Below are 18731 nucleotides of genomic sequence, written 5' to 3' on the forward strand. Positions count from 1 at the left end.
AGCCCCCGACTTCAGAAAGGAGTGTGTAGTCCACACAGATGCTACAGAGGTGGGTCTAGGTGCAGTACCGTCCCAGGGCAATGGAGGTGAGGAACATTAAGTTCTTTATTTGAGTCGGGAACTGCTGCCAAGAGAGAAGAGCTATGCCACAGATGAGAAGAAGTACTTAGCTATAAAATGGGCCCTGGAGACACAAAAATACTACCTGCTTGGAAGGAGGTTCATGCTAGTGACGGATAATTCTCCATTACAATGGATGGCTCAAAAGATGGCTAGAGACAAATAGCAGGGTAACTACGTGGTTCCTAAGCCTCCAGCCTTATAACTTCTCTGTCATTCACAGGCCAGGACAGTGCCATGGAAACACAGATGCCCTATCCTGCCATAATGCCATTGGGTCCTCGTTCCCCATGCCAAGGGCGGCAGGCCTGGGGAGGGGGAAATGTGGCATCACAAGGGGACAGGTAGTAGAGGGACACTACAGGAGCAGCTGCCACATCACAAAATGGCCGCCGGGGCAACGACTACCTCTCCCAGAAAGCAGCTGCTCCATCCTAAAAATGGCTGCCGTGGCACACACTCCAACTCCCAGAGTGCCTCACCGCTCCGACAGGTGCAGGTGCTTAAGCCACCTGATTGCAGCAGGACTGAAAAACGTGGAGCAGAAGAAAGAAGGCAGGGAGGACAGAGCGCACAGGGCTGGAAGGAGTGGGATTGAAGCCACTCCACAAAGGATTGTGAAAGGACCCACCTCTTTAAAGGAAAGTGGACACTTTCCTTTATTGGAAATTCTGTTCAGGATTCACCTTTCTCTCTGTTGGGACCTTTTAAGTTGAGTCACAGGCTTTGATTTTGAGTGGAAGAACGTACCTGAGTTACCTTTCTGTTAACCTGCCTGTTGGAAAATAAAAATTCCCCTTGTTTTGACCCTGATACTTTGCCTGTGTTTTCCAGTTCACCCTACCTAGCCTGCCCTGGTGAACCTTACAAGTGGACATTAAAAGTGATATAGCTGAATCTGAATTGCAGATCAACTTCTGTATGTCTTACTATGGTTGTGGGGACACATTTGGGTATGAAACCATGCGAGTGAGGTTATTTTGGCCAGTTGTGACAGCTTCAAATGGCTTTTTGAGGGACACCTGCAGTGACTGAGATCAGTGTCAGGATAAGTCTCTACGACATGAGTGAAATTGAAAATAACGTCCTTTGTACAGATTAAAACATGAGGAGTGAAGTACATGCACCAAGCAGCAGGCACATTCAAAATTTCTCCAGGAATTTTGTTGTATGAGATACTATTTCGTAATCATGACCTTCAATGATATTAAGTCATAATTATCAGATAGATCATAAATTGTAAGTATAGATTTTTCTCATAATTTCAAATACTCCCTTATTAATATGACAAGAGAGTGAAGTTTCTCTTTATTATGACATATAGTTATGTGATAGTACCTTTAATTGTGACACGTTAAGACTTACCCCATATATTATGAAATATTTTATATTCACAAGAGTTAATATGAAGAAAACAATAAAAAAGCAAGAGTAATAATTTATGGGATACAATCACATAATTATGAGAAGATTTCCCACAATTAAAGAGACCAAATCATAATTACAAGTTATCACAAATTTAGAGTTAGTCATGAGATATGTAATAAAGTTTTAATGCATCTCATAATTTGAGTTATACTGAATGTAAATATATACAAAAAAGAAAAGAAGTGGAGAATGAATAATTTTGAGATGGTAACGTTCTCATATTTATACATTACTGACTCATCATTATAAAATATGTAACAGTTATGAGGGGTATTTTTTTTTCTAGTGGCAGATATGGGCTTCTGTAATGTCTGCCTTTTCAAAATGAAGGTTGTGGTTTAAGCAAGGCACTTTCATTACTACACCAGAAGATGGCAGTATGTGCTGTTTATTCTGTAGTTCCTTTTTTTATTTGACACATTTTTTATCTTTGTAGCATTTCATACTTTGCATCTAATTTATTTTGGAATTCCACCAGCCAATAGATTAGCCCCATTTACTGTCATGATTTATTTAGTTTGGGCTTTTATGCCTTTATTCAATAGCACACAGTAGAGAGACAGGAAATGGGGAGGCAGAGAGAGGGGAATGACATGCAGTAAAGTGCTGTCCGATGCGGGACTCGAACCAGGGCGGACTGCAGTGAGGACTGTAGCATGGGGCGCCTGCTTAGACCACTACGCCACACGACACCCCAGTGTCCTGATTTATTTGCTGTATTCTTTAACTTGGCCTTTTAATCATGGCTTATTCTTTAGCTTGTGTCATATACTTGGAAATTGGAAATCAGACTTCCACAGGTGATTGTTATTTACTAAAATTACTTCTACTAAAACTTTACCTCAGAATTGTTCAGACTTCATTGCAGGTCCAGAAATCTTCAGAAAATCTTCTTTCATTTTCATCCTCCAAAACAACATTAGAGCAGTGCCATCCAGGTGCTTTCATGGGACATGAAAACAACAGGTGCTTTTGACATTGCCTGTGTCGGGCTCAGACCAGCATACATGAGGTTACCAACAGAGCTTTAGCAGCTCCTCTATGTATCAGTGAATCCGAAATACACAGCACTTTTGTCTTTTTTTTTGTCTTTCTTTTGTTCAGCACTCAGGTCTATGTACAAATGAAGAGTTTGGTGCTTTGTGAGAGATATTAGGCAATGCATGCCCTTAGTGAACAAAGATGAAAAGATTTACAACTTGGAAATTAAATGTATGTAATAACACTTGAGCCTGGAAGGTAGGAAAACAGACTTTCTCTGTAACTGGAAGGCTGGGTGAGTTTCATAGCATGCCGGCTCATTAAACCATTTCTAGATTAAAACTAAACAGAAATCAATCAAGATGGGTCGGGCAGCCAGTTCCACTGAAAATGGTTGTGAAATGCTTGATTTAAAAAAAAAAAAAAAAAGTCAGATCTTGCTGTTCTCCAGGTGGGAGTCGATGTGTTTAATGAGGGCGTCATCAGGATAACCAGTTGGGAAAGTCAGCTGACACAAAGGACAGCTGCGAGCAACACTCTCCTCTGACTCCATCCATAACTGCAGACAGAGGAAAACACAGGTGTGAAATCACAGATCCTCACATTCCCACAATCTAATCAAAAGCCCTTCTCAGACATGGAATACCTTACATAGATGACTTTTACATTAGTGTTACTTGCAGCTTTATTCAGACATTGCAGGAGAGAGCTAAGTGTTTTTGAGTTTTTGCTGACGCAGTCTGAAGCCATCTGGGGTTTTGAACCTCTGACCTTGGTGTCCCCAGAGAAGGTGACTTACTGGTTGCGCCACTGGATAACCATGTGGTGCAAACACCTTCACACAAGTTGAGACGTGCAAGACTGGGATTTTTTGTCTGTTTCACTCAAAAACCCTCAAAATGATCAAAATGTTGGTGTGAATGTTTTGGTGTCTTTGAATCCAACACTTAGCAATAAAGAAAATGTTGTGCATACAGTAAAAGTTATAGCAAGATTATATATTATAGCAAGTTTTCCGATCCAAACACCGTTTGAAACACTTGATATCTTCCAATTTTGGTAGCATTTGAATGAAAACTTGTGGAGATACAAATGTTAATTGATTTTACATATTTTTAAAAAGTGACGGATTTTTGAATTGACCATAGGTCATAGGAGAAGCAAAGTTTCATCATGATTCAGTGGATGTGCAGAAAAAATCTCAGCTCCGTTGGACATATGGGTGATTTATATGATTTTTAGAAGTTTGGAGAGTGGAATGATTACAAATTTATATTTTTTATAATGAGTCACGCATACTTTTGTCAATCATGAACAAACTTTATTCATAGACTACATAATGACCATAGAACATAAGAACTGTATTTTATACAAATTCATGCAGCTCATTCTGAGATATAAACTTTTTGCATTTGTAGCATGCCCTAGAGGCAGAATATCCCAAGACACTATAACAATGGTAGGTATTAGGATTTAGGCATTTAGCACAATGCCTAAATCCTAAATACCTAATACCTAAAACCCTGAAAGGAATAGCTAAATCCCATCAGTTCATATATCAATTAAATAGACAAGATACACAATTAGTGTTGATGCTTTTTGGACTTTCTTACACATTTCTGCGTACAGTGGAATGGCATTTGGTGGTCTGGTGTGTATTGTTATTTTTGTTGTGTTTACTTATTCATCCTTTTTGGCTGCTGCAGGAGCTTGTTTCCCCACAAGAACAGGAGGGAATCTTTTTATGTAATCCTCATTGTTTTTTCTACTCACGTTAATGGAGGGCCATGACTGAGCATGCTCTGTGTTCATGTAGGGAGGCAGATGGCAGGAGAGGGTGGCAGGGCCCTCGGGTGCCGAGAAGGAGGGATGGTGGGGCTGTTTCCTTGGAGATTGGAACAAGGGGTGGAGGGGCTGTTCTCTAGGCGATGAGCCAATCCCAATTGCGCCCAGAGTCCGAGGTGGGCTGGCAACCGGCGATAGATATGTACATACATCCTGTAAATGTACACAAAACACACATTTTCAAAATAAATAACCCAGGTATAAAGCTACGAGAAGTGTTACAAACAATATGTCATCACCTCTTCATCATCCGAGGACTGCGGTGGTGTCACCAGTGGGGTGGGCTCAGGTGGAATGTCAAGGTGACAGAAGTGATGCACCTGGATGAGACGAGATACAGGAAAGAGCAGCATGATTACTTCTAGAAATTTTCAAGTTTATAGGATTATAGAATTATGTTTGCCCAATACTTTCTCCTACAGCCCCACAAAGAAAAGAAAATCTACTTTTTAGCAAGTTTGACATATAGGCGGTGACATGCTATTGGCTTATCAGGGATATATAACAGATATAACAGATATGCTATTCCTACCCTACCCTATGAAATTTGTAGATTGCATGTCAATGAAACTTAAATCTACATACTGCATACACACTTAGCTCACAAGTGTCTACAAAGGAGGGGTTTCAGCTTAGTTTTTCAGTCATCTGTCTCGTGTGTTGGACAGAACAGACATACTTGTATTTCAATCAATCCAGCTGTATACACAGGATAATTAATGGATAACATTTTGCTTGCACTATACGTATGTTAAAACGACTAAGTATATTTGTACAAACAAGTATATTTTTATCTGTATTATGACTGTAACTCTAGCTATTGTGTAATATCATTACTTCTGCCTAAACACAATCTATGTAGACACACATGGAGCACCAGAGCTGCTGCTTCTGTTCTGCAAACATGCAGAGCACACCACAAGCCTCCTGTGTAGACATGGTGTGAGTCTACATGGCTGTAGACTCACACCATGTCTGCAAGCAGCACTGTAAGGCACAGTGTGCACTGTGCTTTGAGATAAATGCTAACCTCAGCATGCTAACATGTCCACAATGACGATACTAACTGCTGGATAGGTATAATGGTTATCATTTTCACCATCTTAGTTAAGCGTGTTAGAATGCTAACAAATGTTAGCATTCTAACACGCTTAACTAATTCTAACATGCTTAACTAATTAACACACTTAACTAATTAATATATTAACATATGGCTTAAGTCCTGCTTCAGACTGCATCAGCAAAAACTCAATAGCATTAATACATATGGTATTTTAATGCTTTCAAGCTACTTGGACCCTGATAATTGCCTCTAGCAGCTAAACTTATTAACTACGATTTTTATGCTGACATAAGAAAAGAAAAAACATTTTCTTCCTTCATAGCATTTAACTTTTCAAACTCACTGATTTTCTTTAATAGATACTACTGCATTCCATGTACCAATTACTAACTATCACACAGGCATTTAGCTAATTAGCTACAAACACAAAGTACAGCTTGATGGGTTGATGGGAATGTCTTTACTGCTGGTATATGTCATAAACCAAAATATTGGATAAATTAAATTTTTGTTCTGATGATGCCCTTGCAGGAAGTGTTAAAGGTCAGCGTGAATATAGGGTACCAAATAGGGTTGCCACCTGTCCTATACAATACGGGATCATCCTGTATTTGAAAATAAAATACTGCGTCCTGTATTGAATCAATACGGGATGCAATTTGTCCTCAAAGTGCTGTGAATAATGTAATGTCAAGTAAAACCAAACCAGCTGTAGCCTACAAGTGGATTGGAGAAGTTTCTCAATTAGCAATAGACTGACAAGCTGTGTGTGCTGTGAAAAAATGCAGAAGACAGTAGTTCGGCGTTCTGATGGTTTATCTGTTAGAGCGCATGTCATTAAAGCTTAATCCAAACCGCAGTGGATAAAGCTTTAATTGACACGTGGTTGTGGAGGGCCTACAGTTAGGCAGCTGGGTTGTGGTGTAGGCAACCCTAGTACCAAATCTCATGGCAATTAATTCAATTGTTGTCTACATTTATCACTCTCAACCACCATGTCAACCTCATGATTCATCAGCAGTCAGGGAGGGTCCTGGTCCCCTGGAAAACATCATGTCTTGTTCCGGTACCTCAAGAAGGGTGACTGGCTGAGATAAATGACTACAGACTGGTGGCCCTCACATCACACATCATGAAGACCCTGGAGCGGCTGCTTCTCCACCTTCTGAGGTCACAGGTTGAACATGCATTAGACTCCCTACAGTTCGCCTACAAAGAGCATATTGGAGTGGATGATACCATCCTTTACATGCTCCACTGGCCCATTCTTACTTGGATGAGCCAGGTAGTTACATGAAGATTATGTTCTTTGATTTATCAAGTGAATTTATTATTCAACCACCCATCTTAAAAACAAGCTGGAAGGGATGGGGGTGGATACCTGCTTCATGTCCTGGATTGTGGATTACCTGACAAGACCACAGCACGTCAGGCCGGGTAACTGTGTCTCAGGGACAGTGATGACAATGATGAGCACTGGGTCTCCCTATTTTTTCTCAGGCACTATATAATCCTTCATCTTTTGGGGATGTGTTTTCTTAGTAGTTTAATACCAGTGTGAAGTAATTGGTATGTATCACGTAATTTACTATCATAACTTACCAGTTAATTGAAGTAATTTTCCACAATTATATAGAAGTAGTAAAAATGGTGGTAACAATGCAGGCATATAGGTTGTTAACAGTGAGGAGGTCACTGACTTAATGAAACCAAAAAAAGCTCTGTGTGTCACCTCAGCAGCCATAGGAAAGCCCAGGTCCAGAGTACAGATATGAGGGTTGCTGCTCAGACTGCTGCCAGTACCCCTCTCTCCTCCCCCTCTCTCCGCTCCAGCTCCATGAGCTGAGGCCGGTCTGACCAGGCCCAACAAGGAGGTACGGAGCTGAGGTTTGCTTTGGCCGTAAATCTGCGTCTCGCCCAGAATTGGCCTTGGCTTGGGGAGGGTGGCTACTGGGTCCCTCATCAGGCGTGTTGGGGGCCTCTGGATGGCTGATGGGTCAGACACCTGGGAAAAGAAGGAGGAGTCAAAGGTCATTGAACAGGTCAAATGAATCCTCTATGCAGAAAAAAATTACACAAATAGGTCCAATCCAATTGGCCCATGAAGTTTCACCAAATGAAGTTGTAGCTTCACCTCAGAGTAACTACGGCGACCCTGGAACTTTGCTCGTAGACGGCTGCTGGTTGGTTGATGACAGTTGGAGCCGTCGCATAGGGACAGAGAAGGAGAGGGGGTGGGGAGAAACTTATCAGGAGAGAATGAGGGGCATTTGGGGGAGGTGGTGGAGAGACGATGAGGAGCTGTGGTAGGACGAGAAACTGGAGGGGTAGAGAGAAAGAGAGAGGATGGTAAGTGGATTTAAGATGAATCTCAGTACTACACCACTGCCACCGCTCAGAAGGAAAGCTAGGAGGGACAGTGTTAAAGAAGCTCAATGGAAGAGCCCTTGTAACCTGGATACTTTGTTAGAGGCTGCCTGGGATTGACAAAAAAACATGCCAATTAGTGATTGCCCAATGGTTTTTTCTTTCTATGTCCCCATCATTTTAGCTTTTCTTGTACTCCTGGTCAGAACATAGTTAGTGCATAATTAAGTACTAATAACTGACTATCGATGAGAAAAATGGAACTAAATCTGCACTTACAAATCAAATAGTGAGTCAGTCTGCTTTCTATATTTTTATAGCAGTGAAAGGTACAGTTATACTACAAAACAGACAATAAGATTTAATATACGCCTTTATTGATCCCTAGTGGAAATTCAGATGTAACAGCAGTATACATGATATGGTAAAAATATGGCACATTGTAAGGAATAGAAGTGTAATATAGTATAACATGAGCTGTAGTAGGAGTACAACAATATACAGTATAGCACAGCAGTATTATATTAATACCCATATAGACACAATAAGGTGTAGTAATTTAACAATAATTATAGAATAATAATATTAAATAGTATTCAGTTTATATTATCTATTTATATTTACTACATTCATATTATATAGTAGTCCAGTTCTGGACTAGGAAAAAATTATTAAAAATAAAAAACACTTTTATCCTACTCCTTCTCAAGCCATTAAAATTTCTTGAGAAATATAAACTTTATAGTGCTTTTTATCCCCAAAAAAAGCAGCTCTTTTGACTACATTGACTTGCGATCAAGCGGCCAATGTGGCCAATGTTGAAAGTGACCAATCAAAGCAGCGGAGACATCGGCCATTGTCCAGTCCTCCAAGGTCTCAAAAGCCAATATGAGCAAGCAGTAGGTCCCCAGGTCCACTCCTAGCTGGCCAGACCCTGTAGTACTCTCTCTCAAATAAAGACATACAAACCGCACAAAAATAACTTTAAAAAACAGAAATGTGAGTGCTCACACAGAGTACTCTCGTGGCTCTGTGTGCTGGCACATGCATGTTTTATGTATATGTCTTTTGAGACTAATTAAATGCCATAACCATCTCTCTCATTCACTTTCAGACATTGTCTTCTTCCACCATCCTTGATTTAAGTGTTGTTGCTGCTCTCTGTTGTAGCGTAACATGTTGTTCCAGCATCACTGAGATGCTGTTACAGTCAAGTGTTTGATGTGTGCACACCAACTACTGTATATCCAGGGGTTTTGTAGGTGCAGTAAACTGACTTGGTTGCAATAGTTGAGTGTTGTGGTAAAACTAATCACAGCAATAAATATTATATTATTCAGAACTCCTTCCAGTTGTTTATTAATTGCCACATTTGTTAATTATTAACCTGTAACACCAACAGTAAAACATATTTGACATTTCTTGTTCAGTTTTCATTTATTTGGTGCACTAATCTACTCCCCCATCGGCACCTTAAATGTAACAATATGAGTTTGTCTGTTGTGTGTTGTCAACCTCATGAAAGTCTATGGTGATACACTAAGTTTAATAAGTGGATATGTGCTGTAAAATCACCCCCACCCTCCACTCAACTCAACACACAGACTTGTTCCACTACCCCTGTGAAGATAGTGGATTGACAAGTTAGGCTAAGGTTAGGGTAAGGGGCAGGGGCCCCTTACCCTAACCTTAACCATCAGAAATAAATGCCTAACTAGGGTTAGGCATATATTTCCATTACCTTAACCTAATTGTAACCTGAACCTTACACGCAAACAGACCTAACCTACCTAACCTACCAGGCTCCTGTGAGATGTGTCGTAGAAGGTCACTCTGTTTTGCAGCCAGACTGCGAACCTGACCCAACTCCTCTGTTAGCTCAGTGTAGGCTAAGGCTAGGTTCACCCTGGAACACACAAAGAGAGTGACTACATAAATAAATGCATGTAAATGACACACTGACAAGTACTATAGAATGCAGTCAAAATATTCTCCTCTTTGAAATAAGACTCACTGTTCATCCCCAGCTTTCTTTATCCATTCCATGTCACAGTGCTCACAGTGTGGGGCCAACTCCTGTGACTGCAGAGAGAGACAGAGCTGTGATCAGGGCAGCAGCAGCTACCAGTTTATCTATTTATTTGTTTTTCTATATATGGTCCTGATGCTACAACTGTTTTTATTGATAGATTTTATCTGTTAGGGCCAAAACTGGTCATTTAGCATGTTTTGGCCCATTGACTGCCAACCAGCAGATCCACCGCCATGACCACTGTGCAACAATCACCGATGACCATGAGATTCAAAGCAGCGGAAAAATATATTTAAAAAGTAGCAAATGAAATCAAACCACCAGTAGAACCACCAGTCTTGGTGTTAATCAACTGTTGTTTATCAGAGCTACAACATTTACCCAAAGTACTACTTCCAGGATCAATAATGAACTTTCATACTGTACATTTGCAGATTGGCAGCTGCTAGTATCAATTCAAATATTGAACTTGGAAAAAGTGAAATTTTACTTTAACAGCTTTGAGCAGCAACTATATGAACAACTTCTCTGTGCTGCATTCACAGTAGCTCTGACATTTGAGGATAGTAAGCTGTCGCAAAGCATTGTCGAATCTCATGAAAAAGGTCTCAAAACTATTCGCAAACAAATGTCAAGGTACGTAACTCGTAAAATACAATGCACTAATAAATGAGAGCGATTTGAATCTGTATCTGCATCTGTGCCTCTAATTTACAACTCGTATATCATCATTTGCACATCACCTTAGGATTTTTCAATTGAAATATATTTGTGCATCTCAACTTTGGTGTGGATCCTTTTGAGACTGTTCTACCTCTGTTCTACCCGTTTTGTGTCACACAAAATCCATAACTGCAGGAGAACCAAGTGCTTTCCAGTAGTGACAGTGATGCAACATTGATAGATACCAACCGCAGTTAAACTAAACAGAAGAAGAAGAATCACACAATCACACGCCTCTCCATGTTGGACCGTGTAACTCTAGCCTTAAACAAACACAAAAAACAAAGTTTTGCTGACAAGCACTATAACGAATACATTTTTCAACCCATTTCAATGAGTCCTTTTTATATTCAAGGGGTTAATGATCTACATGGGGTACAAAAAAGTTTTGTCTCCAGTTCAGAACCTCGATAGTTTTAGTTCTTTCCATAAAGTTTGGTGTGTATCAATATCAGGTTTACATTAACTAAATTATGGGGTGGAATTGTAAATATTTAATTGAAAAACTCAAAGGCTGTACATGAAATGTGCAGAAAGTTTTTACATTGTGGAAATTTCTTTTTTTATTTCTACTGAATGTCCCCATCATTTTAGCTTTTCATTTGCTCCAGGTCAGAAAAAGCCTTCAATTTTTTTTAGTCATCTTGTTGTTATTTTCCAGCATTCAGGCCTACCTGTCTTTGTGCATCCTGTAGCTGGGCTACCTTCTGCTGCAACCTCTGAAGCTCAGCCCTTAGCTCCTTCTCCCTTTGACAGGCTCCCTCGACATGGTGCCGTGCCCCCTCCAGCTCAGCCTCCAGACGCTGCAGCTTCAGGTCTGACAGGGCATCCAGACTGTGGGAGCACTGTAGTGTCGGCCCACAACCCTCTGACAAAACCAAACAGCTTCAGTCTGTTTCACAGTCACTGCTCTACAGTGAGATGAAAGGCGGCTAGAGAAACATCCCCGGATATGGGGATGAGGTCAATGGCACCACATATCCCCAACCCACAATGTTGTCCTTTTTTCAGAGTTTACAACTCAGTTTGAAACATTAAAATGTAATCCAGAGAAAGCATTTTCAACCAAGTGTCCCAAGCTTTTGGCTAGTGATATTAGCTACTGATAAATGGCTAGTAAGCAGCTACCAATACATTATGAGTGGCTTTCAGCTCCTCCTACTTTTATTTCTTGTATTATTCCTCCTCCTACTACTGCCGACACTACTATGGGTCTACTTCTGATACAAACGGAACCCACCTCTGGGTACATCCAGACTAGCTTCGAGTTGTGACTGATGTGTGTCTTTGCTGTGGAGTTCAGCACTGAGTTTCTGAAGGGACGTTTCTCTCTGTCTGAGGGCAGACTCCAAACTGCAGATCCTCTCCACATGCTGCTCTGCTAGAGTCGTCTGACACACACACACACACACACACACACACACCCACACACACACCCACACACACGCACACGCACACACATATGTAGAACTAAAACCAAACTGCAGTGGCATAAAATGTCATTGCAATGAAACACTGTTGTGTGTGTGTGTGTGTGTGTGTGTGTGTGTGTGTGTTCACCATCTTGTCAAGGTCTCTCTGGACATTGCTTTTCTCCATGTGAATCTTCTCATAAGCCTGGATGACTTCCTCCAACCTCTCCTCTCTTTCCTTAGTCTTCTGAAGCTGAAATAGAGAAACAAGAGGAATCTTTCATGGCTTCACTTTGATGGATAATACAACATTATTTCAGCCAGAAATGATAACACACTAATGAACACAGTAACATTAATTTTAAGCAAGACAGGACAAGTCAGACAGGACAAGAAGCATGAGCAGTCAAACAATTAGACCGACTTTAAACTAAACCCAAGTTTAATCAACCTTGATTTTACAGAAAAAAAAGGTAAACACAAAAATTACAACTTTCTGTTGTAAAATCCATTTTTGTTTAAAGACCCACTTCCTGCTTCAGCTTTGATCTTATAGAAATTGTGTGTTTGTTTACATGGTACCAGATCTCATCAATTACTGACAGAAATTATGGAAAAACTACGAAAATAAGAAAAAATTGGATTGAATCACTCTGATCCAGATACAAACTTTTCAAGATTACCAAATCCGGATAATGAGTGCTCTGAATGGGACTGCATATCACACTGAAGGCTACTAGGTATGTAAAAAACAGGTAGAATAGCCAGCATGGGGTCAAAGTGTATTCATTTTTCAAATTTTTTTCATTTTCAAGGGGTCATTTCATTTTCTTTTAAACATTCAGACCTTATCTGACCAACAAAAAATAAATAAAAAAGCAAATATACAGTACATTACCCTGATACATTGTGGATATTTTTTCCATGTGTTTCATATTCAAATTTAAAATGCCTAGTAGTTGAAAAATAAAAAAATACAATTTGGTCAAAGTAATTTGTTCCTCTGCAGACAAATTTCAGTTTCTCATTTATTATGTGCCCTATAGGCATCATCATCTTTCTTTGACAAAGAATGCTTCAAGCCTCTTTTTTGAGCTCCTGTGGCAGTAGCTACTGTCTCTACCAGTGAGGATCTACCGTCTTTCACAGTAACATGGCTGAGATGAGAATGAATGTTTCCTCTGCATTAGGGGGAACTGGCTTGCTTTCCTCTTCAATTGTGGGCTCGCCGTCCCCTGCAACACCCTGAATGTAGAGCTTGTGAGTTTTCCCCTCCAATAATGTAAAGAACCAAATCAGTGTATTCACCTCTCCTAAAGGACTTGTTGCCTGTTTGGGTTTTTTTTGCTTCTGCATGGTCGTTGGTTACTTCTGCCTTCGGATTCTTCCATCTAAATTTTACTTGAGCAATGGCCTGACCCTGTGTCATTCACATTCTGGTTAATTTCAACCCAAATGATTTTTTTCATCTTGCTGGTGTTTGGGTCTGAGCTCTACCTCATGAGCTGGACACCAAATATGTTGGATTTCGGTTGTCCATCAATTGATTGGCTATCATAAATTTAAAAATGTTAATATTAAAAATATTAAATAATAACTTTAAAATTAATTAAAGTTCACAGGGCACCAGCCTAAACTAATAGGCAAAATAGCCAATATGGTTTTAGTCTCAATTTATTACCATTAATCTGGAACTCTGATTAACCATTAGCCTACTAACTATAACCAAATTACCATATATACAGTAAGTTAAAGTTGAAGGATTGGAATTCTACCAACTAGAGGTTGGCAATATTCACGCTTGTGCAACATTAAACACACCAGTAGGCATTTATTTACAATGGAGCAGAGTAAAACACAATGTCTAATCTAGTATATACAGGTGTGTGTATGTGTGTGTTCTTGTAGGGACACAAACAAAGGCAAGATGGCTGATTCAAAGTGGTCACTGTGGCCACATGACCTGAACAAAAAAGACTACACAAGATGGCGGTAAACAAAGAAACTACTCAAAATGGCCACTGAGACCACCTGGTGTGTGTGTGTGTGAGAGGGAAGGTGTGAGTTTCTTTGTTAGCCTAGCTCATGTAATCTAAAGTTACTAGGTTAGAGGGAGGAAGTTAGCTTCATGCAGGTTCTAGAACTGAGACGTACTACTATGTGTGTGAACATATGAGTACTGGATTAACTGTATGACTGACCACAACCTAAGCAACCATTACACTACAAGACATCAATCAACAAGTACATTAACCCTCGTATTATGTTGAAAAAAAATTACATTGATTATGTTGCGGGTCATTTTGACCCGTACTGTGTAAATGCACGCAAAACAGCCAAGAAAACAGGTTAAACTAATAACCAATTTATTTTAGATTATATAAACGTTTAGAAAAGTGACATACAATACATTTTTAATTCCAACACTATATTTAAGAACTATTTTGTTTAAGTTTTTCCCTCTTCACAAACACATTTCTTTTTAACTTTAACTTTAAGATGCGCCATTTTCTCAGATTTTTAACGTTCAACATTTTCAATAAGCCTGTGTATATTCTCATTTGTCCAGGTCTAGGAACATTTTCAATGTTCTCCACTTGATGGGCAGAATGTTACTGTGTGCTTTCTGCAGATGTAATTCTTGCATTTCACACAACAGGTACTTGTTTTACTGTCCTCCCGGGAGGGACAGACCTGGCATCTTTTCCATTTCTTTTCACCTGTGTCCACTGGATGTTGGTTGGGTGACCTGAGCTTGACCTTTTCAATGACAGCTGTTGCTGCTGGGGATCGAGCTGGCCTGGCTCGCGTCTGGATCTTGGGAGTGACAAGTGCTTTGCCGAGTTCTTCCAGGAAAAGCCGACGTTGGTACAATTTGCCGGCATTCCATTTTGCTGGTTGATTTCAGTCCACAGGACATAGGCATTGTAAGCAGACACGTCCACAATGTTGTAGAAAATCACCAAAGGTCAACGGGCAGTCTTGCGCTGGCAGCTGTATGTTGCTGTGACTTTGTCCAGATTGTCAACTCCTCCTTTGGTGGAGTTATAATCCAGGATCATTTGTGGCTTCATGTCTTCTCTTTTGCTCAGAGATGCATCTGTGTGCATTGTACTCATTACAAGAACATTCTTGTTTCTCTTTGGGCAGTATGAAACAACTGCTGCTTTCTCAGTGAAAGCAAATATTGAGGAATGCAGAGGTCTGCCCTGTATCTTCAGAATTTCACTGGGAAGTTCTGGTTTATTTCTCCTGACTGTTCCCAACATGGTCAGCTTTCTCTTCTGAAGTTCATCTCCAAGGCGGTAGGATGTAAAGAAGTTGTCACAGTTGTCCATGGTTCCACTTCTTTGTTGTGGTGTACAGAGTTTGTAGGCCATTGGCATGATTGATTCAATAGAAAACAAGCTGAAGCACATCAGGTAATTGATGTTTAAGGGTCGTGTGTTGGTAATGACCAATCACACAGCCATCTTATTTAGCCTTTCACAGAGGGCTACTGACATGGCAGGTATGATTCATCGCCACTACCATTTTGGCAGGACAGAAAACAGTAAAAGGGTGAATGTTGAGCGTACAAAACCACTAGAGCAATACACCACTGAGGAACTTTATGCTCAATTTCGGTTTGGGAATGCTGATATTAAGTACACTGCAGACCTTGTCAGGCCAAAACTTCAACATAGAACCAGAAGGAGTCACCACAGGAGTCACTCCTCATTGCTCTGCACTTCTATGCATCTGGGTCTTTCTACCAAGTTGTTGGTGACAGAGTGGACAAATCAATTGTGAATGATGTGGTGAAGGCTGTGTCAATCACTTTTGCCAGCCTTGCCAATCAGTTTAGCAAATCACAATACACACCTAATTGCTTTATTGTTGACTCATCAATCAGGATGTAAGTACCATAAAAAGATACATTTTACAACAACAATGGAAGCAGCAGCAAGAGGAAGAAGTGGGGGAGGGTGAGAGTGAGAGGTAGAGGTAGAGCTGGAGGGGGTGGATGAGGACAAAAAAGGGCACAGTTTTCAGATGAAATCCGGGCAACATTAGTTGACCATGTTATCTACCATGGGTTGCCAATGAGAGAGGCTGGACAGAGGGTCCAGCCCAACATGAGCTGATTTACTGTTACCTCTGTGATCCATACATTTAGGCTTGAGCACAGGTATGTAACTAGAATACCATTCACTCTGCATAATTCAGGATTCCAACAATCATACTGTGTCCATCACTTCTTGGTTGAATTGTTCACAGAACTATTGTAGCTGGTGTCCTCCATTGTCATGCCAACCTTGGTCAATACAACACAGACCACATCCTCATATTTTTGGACAGACAGCTCAACATTGTGATACTGGCTGACCGTATGGATGCACAGCAGCACAGATATGTCACAGTATGGGGCAGTTTCAGCTTCCATCACACAACCCTGATCCAAAACGGGTTTCACAGTTTCCTGCTCAGTACCTTCCACCCTGCTCTGCATTTCTCGGTCCAGTTGAGTTCTTCTCTGCATGGTGGAGGAAGGTGTATGACCATCACCCTTATGTGGACATTACTCTTTGGAAATGGAAGACGCATGTGATGACATTGATGTGGGTGCTGTCCAGAGATGGATATGTTTCTTCCCTCGCTGATGTTGATAAGTTGGTGTGGCCAAACCCAGTAAGGTGGTGAGATGCAGCCAAAATATTTTCTTTTTTTTGTCTTTTTTTTCTGTATTTTCCCCATAAATTTCATTTTGTGTTTGTTATATTTGATAGAACTTTTTTGGTTCCTACAACCAGTTTTTTTTTTTTTTACAATTGCTTAGGAAAAAATAAAAAGTTTTGTTTCAGCAATATTTGTGTTTCTGCACATATTTCTGTAGGCTTGAACAATTTCTCTCTCTCAGCAGAATTCTCTTCATTCAGAACTATGATGACAAGACCACCAAAGATGAAAGTGCTTTGGATTGAGCACAACAGAATGTAGTTGTTTGAACAATAATGTGGTAAGTGTTTGCCGTTTGGTGCAGAAGTGCGGTTTTGAATGCAGGATATCTGAGGTGTTTTAACTTTGGGTGTTTGGTTTTGTGAATTGTGTTTTTGAATCACAGCTCAGTCTTTACGTTTCATTTATGTATTTGTGTTGTTGTGTATGTGTATTTTATCAGACGACGACACAGTTATGAAATCGGAACTTGACCAGAATTAGACCAGAGGTGGTCCAGACATGTACCTAGTCTTGTTTTATGTAGTGTATAATGAATTATCAATGGTGTTTTTATTTTCATTGGCTTTGTCATTGGTCTGTTTGATTATGAGCGCAGATATAACTGTGTTGAGGTGATTTTTTTGGTTTTTAGAAGTCAGAGAGTCAGAGGTTTGGTGAATGTAGTTGGACAGCTGGGTTTTGTGTTTACAGTTTTGACAAAAGCATGGAAGTTTTCAAGAAATGTGTTTTAGCAAACTGTAATACAACTTCTCTGGAACTTATGTTAGATCTACTAGTAGCAGTGGCAATGATAATGTTACTCAAAATGTACCTCCTGAGTGAGAGAGTTGATCCTCTGTTGTAGATTGGTGGTCTCTGATTGGATTCCACTGGTGTCCTTGATGATAGGCTCACAGGAACAACACACTATCCTCTCCTCTCCAAATTCACTGATCATGGGAAACTGGAGGAGGAGAGCAGTGGAGAGGAGGGGAGAGGAAAGGAGGGGGGGGGGGAGGAGAGGAGAAGAGAGAGATAAGAGGTGAGAGAGGAGAAGAGAAATGAAATGAGAGGGGAGGAGAGAGATGAGAAGAGAGATGAGAGGGGAGGAAGAGGAGACCTTTTTTGACCTTTAACCAACCCTTTATAGGTCCAATTTTTCAGTCAAACTAAACAAACACAAGGATGTAAAGTACATTCACATATATTCTACCCCTATACAGACTCACCCGCCCAACCCTCCACAAGCCACTTGAAAAAACAAAAAATAAATAAATAAATAGGCTAAATAAATAAATAGGTAACAATTTTTTTTATTGTTTTCAGAAACTGTGAGTCACGAGAAACACTATACAGGACATCTCCAACACCCCAAATAGAACTAAAGTCTGCCAAGTGTGATACCATTTCATAACAAACTCTATTCTAAGTCAGCATCTACAGAACCTGTCCCCTTCATTTCATTCCTTCTCATTAGCCAAATGCTCATCTTGGTTTGACCCAGTAAAAAATAATCCAGGTAGATCTGCGCTGTGCTACAGAAAACCTGGGACCAAAAATAAAAAGCCTGTCTTCAAAAACCTGCCCTAATCGATCAAGCCCCCGCTGCAGCAAGGAGAGGAGCAGAGCCAGTCTGGGACAGCTGAGCCAAAGATGATTTCAGTTTCCTCAGCCTGACAAAACACACAATAGCTTCCTGTGCTGTGGTCTATATGTGCCACATGATCGTTTGTAGCCACGGCCCCAAGCACTACCCTCCAATGGAGATCCGCAGTGCGTTTCTCTATGGGAGGTTTGTACAGGGACATCCAGCTACCTCTTGGAAATTACCCTGGTGCCAACACACCAAACCCCCTTGACCCCGGAGTGAAGCATTCTGCTTTGTATGAGTGGGTTATGAAGCAAATGCTCCTCCCCAACCTTACCATACAGCAGAGAACAGTCTCTACTCGCCTTTAAAACAGTTCTGCAGGCACACTTGACCAACTGGTAAAAAATAGGAAGTCTGTGATGTGTCCGCACCTTCCAGATCCAGAAGAAAGAGGTGCTTATCGTAGGC

At 40.5% G+C, this 18731-nt stretch overlaps 1 protein-coding gene across 2 annotated transcripts; it reads right to left on the reverse strand.

Annotated features, from left to right (window-relative positions):
• Nucleotides 1-1657: 1657 nt before the first annotated feature.
• LOC111663413 (TANK-binding kinase 1-binding protein 1-like) lies at nucleotides 1658-17675 on the reverse strand. 2 transcript variants are annotated; one of them, XM_023417583.2, is made up of 11 exons: nucleotides 17505-17675; nucleotides 12120-12224; nucleotides 11800-11950; nucleotides 11234-11427; nucleotides 9819-9886; nucleotides 9604-9710; nucleotides 7572-7756; nucleotides 7170-7442; nucleotides 4614-4694; nucleotides 4303-4527; nucleotides 1658-3088 (listed from the first exon to the last, which is right to left on the reverse strand). In XM_023417583.2, exons 1-11 carry the CDS (start codon nucleotides 17628-17630, stop codon nucleotides 2960-2962), a joined length of 1644 nt encoding a protein of 547 aa, XP_023273351.1. In that variant the 5' UTR covers nucleotides 17631-17675; the 3' UTR covers nucleotides 1658-2959. The 2 variants fall into 2 exon arrangements, with proteins under 2 accessions (XP_023273351.1, XP_023273350.1); XM_023417582.2 differs by having other exon boundaries at nucleotides 9595-9710.
• Nucleotides 17676-18731: the final 1056 nt, after the last annotated feature.

This window comes from Seriola lalandi, unplaced genomic scaffold (genome assembly GCF_002814215.2).
Source record: "Seriola lalandi dorsalis isolate HSWRI2012SDOR001 ecotype SW California unplaced genomic scaffold, Sedor1 jcf7180002054576, whole genome shotgun sequence".
Lineage (NCBI taxonomy): Eukaryota > Metazoa > Chordata > Actinopteri > Carangiformes > Carangidae > Seriola > Seriola lalandi.

Bases quoted from the DNA above. Each gene is read 5' to 3' on its own strand.
- LOC111663413 (XM_023417582.2), bottom strand. From the start codon at position 17,630: ATGATCAGTGAATTTGGAGAGGAGAGGATAGTGTGTTGTTCCTGTGAG. The intron at 9,887-11,233 runs GTAGGCCTGAAT...CTCTCTCTGCAG, and splicing joins TACAGGATGCACAAAGACAG to TCACAGGAGTTGGCCCCACA. The intron at 9,711-9,818 runs GTGAGTCTTATT...TGTGTGTTCCAG, and splicing joins AAGAAAGCTGGGGATGAACA to GGTGAACCTAGCCTTAGCCT.